Source organism: Phaseolus vulgaris, chromosome 2, assembly GCF_051622355.1.
Source record: "Phaseolus vulgaris cultivar YP4 chromosome 2, ASM5162235v1, whole genome shotgun sequence".
NCBI lineage: Eukaryota > Viridiplantae > Streptophyta > Magnoliopsida > Fabales > Fabaceae > Phaseolus > Phaseolus vulgaris.
The window spans coordinates 3,812,290-3,823,901 of NC_143499.1; the positions used below are offsets into that span (position 1 = coordinate 3,812,290).

The window sequence follows — 11,612 nt, forward strand, 5'->3', positions numbered from 1 at the left end:
AAATATAATCACCCTATTATTAATTATGCATGCTATTAGGTCATCAACACAGATAACACACAGATGCACCTAACCAACTATAAACACAGACCAGCTAACACTTATATAAATTAAGCACCAATTCTTCACAAAAATTCTCATCAAATTTCTCTGTTCTTTCTTAATTCTCTCAAAGAATGGCTTATGATCTATTCCATGTAGTTATCATCATTTTTCTGGTGTTTCTTCCTTTGCATTTCTCACCCATCAAAGCCAACACTGATGTGAGTTTTAGCATCAATCTCATTCGAAAAACCTCTCCTAAACTCTTCCCTCAACGTCTAAGAGGTTTATCAGCCATGTCAGGAACTCCACAATCTCCAACAGGTGCTTACCTTGGCCATTATCTCATGGAGCTTTCCATTGGAACTCCACCATTCAAAATCTATGGTATTGCAGACACGGGCAGTGATCTCACATGGACTCAATGTGTGCCATGCAACAACTGCTACAAGCAACTTAACCCCATGTTTGATCCTCAAAAATCCTCCTCCTATAGCAACATATCATGTGACTCAAACCTGTGTCATGAACTTGACACAGGCGTGTGTTCTCCTCAGAAGCAGTGCAACTACACCTATGCATATGCATCTGGTTCCATAACGCAAGGGGTTTTGGCACAGGAAACAGTCACACTCACCTCAACCACAGGGACAAATATTCTCCTTAAAGGTATCATGTTTGGTTGTGGACACAACAACACAGGTGGTTTCAATGACCATGAGATGGGAATCATAGGGTTAGGAGGAGGGCCAGTGTCATTGATTTCTCAAATAGGTTCATCCTTTGGAGGCAAAATGTTTTCACAATGCTTGGTCCCTTTCCACACTGATGTGAGTGTTTATAGCAAAATGAGTTTTGGGAAAGGGAGTGAGGTATCTGGGGAAGGAGTCGTTTCTACACCTTTGGTTGCAAAAGAAGATAAAACCCCTTATTTTGTGACCTTACTAGGCATCAGTGTTGGAAACAATTATTTACACTATAATGGTTCTTCAGAAACTGTTGAGAAAGGTAACATGTTCCTTGATTCAGGAACACCTCCAACTATCTTACCAACACAATTCTATGATCCAGTGGTGGCTGAAATGAAGAACCAAGTTGCAATGGAACCTATTGTAGATGATCCTGATTTGGGTTTTCAACTTTGCTATCAAACAAAGAAAAATCTTCATGGTCCTATTCTAACTGCTCATTTTGAAGGTGCAGATGTAACGTTGGAACCAATTCAAACCTTCATTTCACCAAAAGATGGTGTTTTCTGCTTGGGGTTCACCAACACTAGTAGTGATGTTGGGATTTATGGTAACTTTGCTCAATCAAATTACTTGATTGGGTTTGATCTAGAAGCACAAGTGGTTTCTTTCAAGCCAAGAGATTGTACCAAAAACACAGAATCTTAATCAATGTCTATGAATTTTGCTTAAAGATAAGGTTTTCAAAAAGTTTTAAGGTATCTATTTGCTTTCATAAAACAAATAACAACTGAAAAAGAAAAACGAGATGAATATATTCAAGATTAAAAATTTGTTCATGATTTCTTTTGGAAATAAAATTGTCTGGCAAAAAAAAGGAAACAAATACGTTTAGGATTGGAATATGTATACGATTTTAAACATTTTTTTTTTATAAATGCAAATTTTATTTGTAGATTGTTATTTCTATAGCTCAATCTCGAGTTGGAGAGAGATTTTCTGAGACATCTAACAGTGAAACTCGTTATGATTTATTTATATATAATATTTTATATATTTTTAATATTATTATACTCTATTTGACCATCTGTTTTTTAATTTTTTAATTATAATAATGGTTAAAATCTGTTACTACGTTCAAGGAAAATATTTAAAAAGACATTATTTTGTAACTATTTTTAATAGTTAACATGTTTTAATAATTAAAGTCGGTTAATATTAATTATTTTGTAGAAAGAAGGACTACTTTAACTATTTTTAAAATCATACAAGAGACCAAACCGTCTAATTTAAAAAACAAAATTAATATTTTAACTTATTTTTATTACTTTAATCCACGTAAATATTTGTATCACAATTTGTTTAATAGACCCCACAATCTAATTCTAGAAATCATTTCATATAAAGTGAGTGAGACCACAAATTTTTGTAGTACCAATGGCTTTAATATAAAAAAAATTATTAAATCAAAATTAATTTTAAAAATAAAAATTAATTAATAACTATTTTCAGGTTGCATCAATTTGCCGTTTTGAGTGGGGCCCACGTTTTTGTTTTGTTCACGTACAAAAAAAGAAATAATGGGTCCACGGCTTTTTAATTTTTTATTCCTCAATGCATCAATTGCTTTCTGGACTCCTCGTATTAATATTTTCACTACCGAAAATTTCACTGCTTGCACCACGCTTTTCATACTGCACCACCTCTACCGAACAAGGCTAGGTCCATTCCGCTGGCTCAGCAATTTCACTGTCTGTAGTTGGATTTCACTATCAACACCGCTTTAACCAAATGGCAATTGCTTCCTGCACCCGATCAATTGTGACTGGCACCCGATACATTTTTAAAAATCCTAAAATGCTCTTGTCTTCTTCATTTACGGATAAAAATATCCGGAACTGCTCGTTGCTTACGGATAAAAATATCCGGAACTGATCGTTACTTACGGATAAAAATATCCGGAAGCCACAGTTGTGCCTACGGATAAAAATATCCAGAAGCCAGCCACAATTGTGCCTACGGATAAAAATATCCGGACCCAACTATATTCCGGATAAAAATATCCGTAAGTCAAAACAAACTTACGGATAAAATTATCCGGACCCCAAACTCCCTTGCGGATAAAAAATCTGCACCTCTCAAAAGTCACTTGCGGATAAAAATATCCACAATTCTCACTCACTTATGGATAAAAATATCTGGAAGCATGACGTACCTTCGAATCTGGTGCTCTGCCTGCGATAATGGAGGTCACGGTGGGTGCAGAAGAATGGAGAAGAACATCGCTCACGGTGGTTGGACAATAAGCTTGCTCACGGTGGCTGCACAACACGGTAGCTTACGGTGGCTCGGTGACTGCGACAGGCACAATGGAATGGAAGAACAGAAGAATAGGGTTGGTGCAGGTCATTGGGTGCATATCACAATTATAGTTTTCAGGATTTCATTAAGGGTATATTCGTCTTTTACTATTAAATGATTGGGTGCCAGTTAGAATGTGTTGGGTGCAGGGAGAATGTGCCTTACCAAATAAGTCTCGGTCCATTCCGTTGGCCCAGTAGTTTTGCTATTTCGCACCCGCATACTAATATCCGCATCACCTCTGCCAAATAAGCCTGGCTGGGCCCATTCGCTGGGCCAACTCCTTTACTATTTTGTCACATCCTCTTTTTCATTTATACACTCACCCACTCTTATTTTCTAAAAAATAATAAAAGTATAAAATCCAAAAAATTTAAAAATTTTAAAACAAAGAAATCTTTTTCCAAAAAAAATGTTTTCATACTGACAGAACTACATAATAATCTCTGATTTTCTGTTCTTAACAAAAATACGTAGGAGTGAAAACAATCCTTACCGAAATCATTTTTTCTCAAAATTTCATTTCACTTTTATTCATATTTTCAAATGCCCAATTTTTGCACTGGCATAATTTTTTTCTCTCCAAATAGTTAAACCTTAGAACTAAGTAAACCTTAATTTTCCATTATGAACACAGATACGTGGACCAAGGTTCCTCCTTGTAGGATCCCGAATATAAACTTTTTCAATTTTTTATTTTTTTATTTTTAAACATCATTTTTTGTTTCTATTTTTTTTTGGCAAAACAAACATAGGAAAATCACACTCATTTTACACATTTCGTTAAAGATTTTGTGTTTGGACGAGCGTGGTAGGGATCTTAATACCTTTCATATGTGTAACCGACTCTCAAATCCTAAATCTAGTTCACATACCATTTTTCTGGTTTTTTTTGTAGTTTTCAACAATAAACTATGATGGCGACTCCTATTCTTTGTTTTGGTTTGTCGTCCCACCTTTGTGACCCTGGTTGCGACACACACGTATGTATTGATCATGTCATACTATCCACATGGTACACCCAACAAATTACAATTGAGTCACTTTAAACTATAGATGTATAAATGTTCAACCACATCTCAATCAAACAATACAATTTGTCACACTTAACTCCTTTTGTAACACTAGTATACTAAGCATGTAACGTTAGAAACTAACACCTTACCCATCAAAAATATCTTTGATAAAAACCAATCTTATAAATGTAATTAGATATCAATAAAGTTAAGATATATTCATTTCTCATGTTTCATGCTTAATACTACGATTTTTGGACCAACACTACCCGAAATATCCTTCATACACACCTATAAAAAGGAAACATATCATATACTTTAATCAGCTTGAACATTAGTCATCCAAAGTATTAAATGTATAATTTAATGTTAACTTTGCTTAGATATTTGCATTAATTATTATTGTTGTTTCTATTAAATTTCTTAAACTATTTAATAATCCAATCTTAAAATTTGTAATAATGTTATTTAGTTTGGCTATAAAAGTTAATATTATAGAAAAAATACTTTTTAATTAATATTATTTTCAAAATTTATAAGATCACACTAATTCATCTTAATTTATTATATTTTTTAATTTTAATTTAATATTTAATTAATTAATTTTCACTCAATTTAAATTTACCTTCATATTAATATTCTTAAATTAATTATTACATTAATTCTCTATTAAGTAATTCAAAGTGAACAAAATCACAATCGAATCATAATACTCTAAGAATAGATATCTGTAATAACTTCTCTTAAACCATCATAATTGTTACAAAGTCATATACAAAACCCTAAAAACATTAAGAAGTTAACACCAATATAAATTGAATATACAAGTACTTCATTAGTAAGTCTCTAACAATGGCTTATTATCTCACATCATTTCATCCATTCCTTGCTGCTATCATCATTTGTCTGGTGTTTCTTCCTCTACATTTCTCACCAATCCAAGGAAACACAAATGAGGGATTCAGCATTAACCTCATTCGAAAAACCTCTCCCAAAATCTTCCCTCAACGTCTAAGAGGTTTATCAGCCATTTCAAGAACTCCACAGTCCCCAATAAGTGCTTACCTTGGTGAATATCTCATGGAGATTTCTATTGGAACTCCACCAGTCAAAGTCTATGGTATTGCAGACACGGGCAGTGATCTCACATGGACTCAATGTGTGCCATGCAACAACTGCTACAAGCAACTTAACCCCATGTTTGATCCTCAGAAATCCTCCTCCTATAGCAACATACCATGCAACTCAAACTTGTGTCATGAACTTAACACAGGCGTGTGTTCTCCTCAAAAGCAATGCAACTACACCTATGGCTACGCAGATGATTCCATGACACAAGGAGCTTTGTCACAGGAAACTGTGACACTCACCTCAACCACAGGGGAAAGTGTTCCCCTTAAGGGCATTGTGTTTGGTTGTGGGCACAACAACACAGGTACTTTCAATGACCATGAGATGGGAATCATAGGGTTAGGAGGAGGGCCAGTGTCATTGATTTCTCAAATAGGTTCATCCTTTGGAGGCAAAATGTTTTCACAATGCTTGGTCCCTTTCCACACTGATGTTAGTGTTTCTAGCAGAATGAGTTTTGGCAAAGCCAGTAAGGTATTATTAACCGAGAATATAACTTTTATTGCTTTTGAAATCATAGTTTTTTTTATTAGGAATAAAGATTGAATAACAGGAACAACTTAAGGGTAGTTCAACCCTTATACATACCTAAAAAAATGAGACAATTCTCTAGTCTTTCAAACCAACAAATAGAGAGACAAACAAATCTACCATTAAAAAACCCTACCGTCCACACAATTTCAAAAACTAACCTGTACAAAATCAAAACTAAACCGTCCAAACCCAAACAGACTCAAAAATCAAACCCAATACCATCTCTTTACATCCACAACAAGGGGCAAAAAGAAGGGCAGAAGCTTAAAACAACAAACAACCCAACCGAAGGAGTAACTCTTATAAAAGCTCACTTTATTGAAAACATACCAGCTCTAGATCAATGCACCACTCAACGTATTGTGCCAAAATGAACACTTCCGAAGGATTGATCACCTCTTTGGAATATATGTTTATTACTGTGCTTCCATAATTCACTAACTACAGCAATCCAAACACAATTCCAGACTACATTAACCTGGACAGGAACATTTAGCAAATTAATAGTATAAATGACAGTAAAACACTAGAATTAAAGCTATTAATTCTTGTTATTCAAATTTCAAACTAATATTGATGAGGACTTTGAATTTAATGCTAACAGGTGTCGGGGAATGGAGTGGTTTCTACACCTTTGGTTGCAAAGGATGATAAAACCCTTTACTTTGTGACCTTACTAGGAATCAGTGTGGGAAACACGTATTTACATTATAATGGTTCTTCAAACACTGTTGAGAAAGGTAACATGATCCTTGATTCAGGAACACCTCCAACTATGTTACCAACACAGTTCTATGATCAAGTGGTGGCTCAAGTGAAGAACCAGGTTAAGATGAAACCTATTGTAGATGATCCTGGTTTGGGTTCTCAACTTTGCTATCGAACAAAGAACAATCTTAATGGTCCTATGTTAACTGCTCATTTTGAAGGTGCAGATGTAACATTAGCACCAATTCAAACCTTCATTCCACCAAAAGATGGTGTTTTCTGTTTGGCATTCACCAACATTAGCACTGATGTGGGGATTTATGGTAACTTTGTCCAATCAAATTTCTTGATTGGATTTGATCTAGAAGCAAAAATGGTGTCTTTCAAGCCAACAGATTGTACCAAAAATAAGTAGAATCTTAATCCATGTGTATGAATTCTGGTTAAAAAGAAGGTTTTCAAAAGTTTCAATTTACTCTTAAGATTTTCATTAATTCCATTTGTTTTCATGTACATAGAGAAACAAATTACAAAAAAAAATGTATTTGGTTTTTTAGGAAATGAAATTGTCAAACAAATATATTCAAGATTGATTTTCATTTTATAAATAAAATTGAATTTCTATTTCATAGTTCAACAGAATCATCTCCTCTTGAGAGATTTCCCTTGAGATATCTTTAGATATGAAACTTATAATATTATATATATATATTTATAAATTTGTGTTAATTATTATTATTGCTTCTATTTAATTTCTAAAACTATTTAATAAATCCAACCTTAAAATCTATACCTATATATAAAGAGAATTCTTCACTTTAACTGTTCTAAATTATTTTCCTATTTTATCCTTGCTTAATATTTTGTTTTGTTAATTTGTTTTGGTTATTTGAACCTTTTATAATTTTAGAAGTTAATAAAGTAGTTTTTAAATTTTATTTTATTTGTTCTCACTTAATTAACAGGAGAGTGGAGAGAATGATATTAATTAATTTTATTTTGTTGTCACCTAGCAGGAGAGTGGAAAGATTAGTTACTTTTATGTTTTAAACTGATATTCTTCTTTATTAAATAATTTTTTTTTAATTTTTTTTATTTGTTCTCACATAATTGGTTGGAGAGTGGAGAGATTGGTACCTTGATTTTATTTTATTTGTTGTTAGGCAGGGGAGTGGAGAGATTGATTCTCCTATTTAAAACAATTATTAAAAACAATTTTGAATGTAAAACAGTTTTTTAATTTTTTTTCTCTTATTTTATCTCTCTCCTTTCTCAAATCTCTTGAAACCCAACAACATATTTCTCATACATACAAATACACATAAATTATATTTAAATAAATATCTATACCTATATATAAAGGGGATTCCCCTCTTAACTGCTCTTAATTTTTTTTCCTAGTTTATCCTTATATTAATATTTAATTTTATTATTGTATTATGATCATTGTGTCATTTCTTATTCCCCTCTTAATTGCTCTTAATTTTTTTTCCATTTTATCCTTACTTAATAATTTATTGTATTAATTTATTTTGGTTATTTGGACATTTTATAATTTCAAAAATTAATAAAATAATTTTAAAATTTATTTTATTTGTTATTATTTAACTGGAGACTGGAGAGAAGGGAGAGAATGATTAGTATCTTCTTCTCTATTAAATAAAAAATTAAATATATTTATAATATTTTGTGGACCACTTTAGTGGGAGGGTGGAGATTTGTTACGTTACTTTTTTTTATTTAAACTAACCCACGTATCATACTTCCCACTTTCTCTCTCATATATTCTTTTTTTAAACTAACCTACTTTCCACTTTTTCTCTCCACTACACATAACACATTCTTTTTTTTTACCATACTTCTCATATAAATAAATAAATTCATTCATTCTCTTTGCCATATGTAACTTTTAATGACAGCTCTCCACTATTTTATTAACCTACTTTTTAACAGTATACTCTTTAACTTCTCATTTTAATGTTATTAAGATAAATTGTTTTTGAAGAATAAAAAGATACTAAAAAAAGAGAAATAAAAAATGCAGATACACACTACTATTTAATTATATACTCTTTAACTTCTCATTTTAATTTTATTAAGAGAAATTATTTTTAAAAGATAAAAAAATACTAAAGAAACAAAAATAAAAAATACAGATACACATGCACGTCAGTACCTATGTTCCCACTAGTATACATAATAATAATAATAATAATAATAATAATAATAATAATAATAATAATAATAATAATAATAATAATAATAATAATAATAATAAAAATAAAAATAAAAACTAAAAAATGTGATGCATCGACAGAGCACATAGTTTGTAATAATGTTATTTAGTTTGACTATAAAAGTTAATAGTTTGTAATAATGTTATTTAGTTTGACTATAAAAGTTAATAGTTTGTAATAATGTTATTTAGTTTGACTATAAAAGTTAATAATATAGGCAAAATCATTTATTACAATTTTTTAATATAATATTTTTTTACTTAATATTATTTTCAAAATTTAAGATCACATTAATTAACCTTAGTTAATTATATTCTTTGATTTTCATTTAATATTTAATTAATTAATTTTTATTCCATTTGAAGTTACGTTCACACTAATATTTTTAAATCTATTATTATATTAATTATCATTTAATTAAATAAAGTAGATCAATTGAATCTAAATAACATTATCTATCATAACTTCTCTTAAACCATCACAACTTTACAAAGTCATACACACAATTCTTAAAATCCTTTACAAAAAATACTTCATCAATAGTCTCTATAACAATGGCTTATTATCTCACATCATTTCATCCATTCCTTGCCCCTATAAAAAAAATGTATTTGTTAATTTTTATAGGAAATGTTCAAGTTCATTTTAGAAATAAAATTGAATTTCTAAATTTTCTAGAGATTTCTATATTTAGGTATGAAACTTATAATATTTTATAATTTTCTTTTTACAAATTTGTGTTAATTATTATTGTTGTTTCTATTAAATTTCTAAAACTATTTATAAATCCAACCTTAAAATTTGTAATAATGTTATTTAGTTTGGCTATAAAAGTTAATATTATAGGCAAAATCATTTATTACACTTTTTTAATATAATATTTTTTTACTTAATATTATTTTCAAATTTTAAGATCACATTAATTAACCTTAGTTAATGATATTCTTTGATTTTCATTTAATATTTAATTAATTAATTTTTATTCAATTTGAAGTTAAGTTCACACTAATATTTTTAAATCAATTATTATATTAATTATCATTTAAGTAAATAAAGTGGATCAAGTCACAGTACCCTACAATACAATTATGAAGTAGAATCCAATTTTAGAGAAAAAAATAATTAGTTGCTATAGTGATTAAATTAGAGACAATTTTAGGACTAAATAAATTTTTGTTTTTAAATTAGTTTTTATTATTATTAAATAGTTTCTAAATTGGTATTTAATTAGCAACTAAGATTTTTCTACCAAATTTAGAAACTAAATAATTGATTTTCTATCTGATGATTTTCTTGTAGTAGTAATAACATTATCTATCGCTGCAGGTATAACATCTTTATGGTTGTTCAGTGGTATAACCAGTTTGTGGTTTGTAAACGGGTTGAGATACCCCTAAAGTATCCTCTTAATTTAATTTATTTATTGTTGATAAAAAAAATACAAAGTGCTACACACAATTCTTAAAACATTAATAAGTTAACACCAATATAAATTGAGCATTCATCCTTTACAAAAAAAATACTTCATCAATAGTCTCTAACAATGGCTTATTATCTCATATCATTTCATCCATTCCTTGCTGCTATCATCATTTATCTGGTGTTTCTTCCTTTACATTTCTCACCCATCCAAGGAAACACAAATGAGGGATTCAGCATTAACCTCATTCGAAAAACCTCTCCCAAAGTCTTCCCTCAACGTCTAAGAGGTTTATCAGCCATCTCAGGAACTCCACAATCCCCAATTAGTGCTTACCTTGGTGAATATCTCATGGAGATTTCTATTGGAACTCCACCCTTCAAAGTCTATGGTATTGCAGACACGGGCAGTGATCTCACATGGACTCAATGTGTGCCATGCAACAACTGCTACAAGCAAATTAACCCCATGTTTGATCCTAAAAAATCCTCCTCCTATAGCAACATACCATGCAACTCAAACTTGTGTCATGAACTTGACACAGGCGTGTGTTCTCCACAAAAGCAATGCAACTACACATATGCCTATGGAGATTCTTCCATGACACAAGGATCTTTGGCACAGGAAACTGTGACACTCACCTCAACCACAGGGGAAAGTGTTCCCCTTAAGGGCATTGTGTTTGGTTGTGGACACAAGGACTCAGAGGGTTTCAATGACCATGAAATGGGAATCATAGGGTTAGGAGGAGGGCCAGTGTCATTGATTTCTCAAATAGGTTCATCTTTTGGAGGCAAAATGTTTTCACAATGCTTGGTCCCTTTCCACACTGATGTGAGTGTTTCTAGCAGAATGAGTTTTGGCAAAGGGAGTAAGGTATCAGGGATTGGAGTGGTTTCTACACCTTTGGTTGCAAAGGAAGATAAAACCCCTTATTTTGTGACCTTACTAGGGCTCAGTGTGGGAAACACATATTTGCATTATAATGGTTCTTCAAAAACTGTTGAGAAAGGTAACATGTTCCTTGATTCAGGAACACCTCCAACTATCTTACCAACACAATTCTATGATCGAGTGGTGGCTCAAGTGAAGAACCAAGTTGCAATGAAACCTATTGTAGATGATCCTGATTTGGGTTCTCAACTTTGCTATCAAACAAAGAACAATCTTAATGGTCCTATGCTAACTGCTCATTTTGAAGGTGCAGATGTAACATTGGCACCAATTCAAACCTTCATTTCACCAAAAGATGGTGTTTTCTGCTTGGGGTTCACCAACACTAGCAGTGATGTGGGGATTTATGGTAACTTTGTTCAATCAAACTACTTGATTGGATTTGATCTAGAAGCAAAAATGGTATCTTTCAAGCCAACAGATTGTACAAAAAATAAGTAGAATCTTAATCCATGTGTATGAATTCTGTTTAAGAAGAAGGTTTTCAAAGGTTTCAATTTACTCTTAATATTTTCTTTAA

General features: G+C 31.3%; 3 protein-coding genes across 3 annotated transcripts; all 3 read left to right on the top strand.

Moving 5' to 3' along the window:
- LOC137810293 (aspartic proteinase CDR1) lies at window positions 1-1,464 on the top strand. Its single transcript, XM_068611479.2, has one exon. The coding sequence runs from the start codon at window positions 177-179 to the stop codon at window positions 1,437-1,439; it is 1,263 nt and encodes a 420-aa protein (XP_068467580.1). The 5' UTR covers window positions 1-176; the 3' UTR covers window positions 1,440-1,464.
- Window positions 1,465-4,958: 3,494 nt separating this feature from the next.
- Window positions 4,959-6,896, top strand: LOC137809591 (aspartic proteinase CDR1). Its single transcript, XM_068610705.2, has 2 exons — window positions 4,959-5,713; window positions 6,378-6,896. Exons 1-2 carry the CDS (start codon window positions 4,961-4,963, stop codon window positions 6,894-6,896), a joined length of 1,272 nt encoding a protein of 423 aa, XP_068466806.1. The 5' UTR covers window positions 4,959-4,960.
- Window positions 6,897-10,259: 3,363 nt separating this feature from the next.
- LOC137809592 (aspartic proteinase CDR1) lies at window positions 10,260-11,612 on the top strand. The gene has a single exon (XM_068610706.2). It carries the CDS (start codon window positions 10,262-10,264, stop codon window positions 11,531-11,533), a length of 1,272 nt encoding a protein of 423 aa, XP_068466807.2. The 5' UTR covers window positions 10,260-10,261; the 3' UTR covers window positions 11,534-11,612.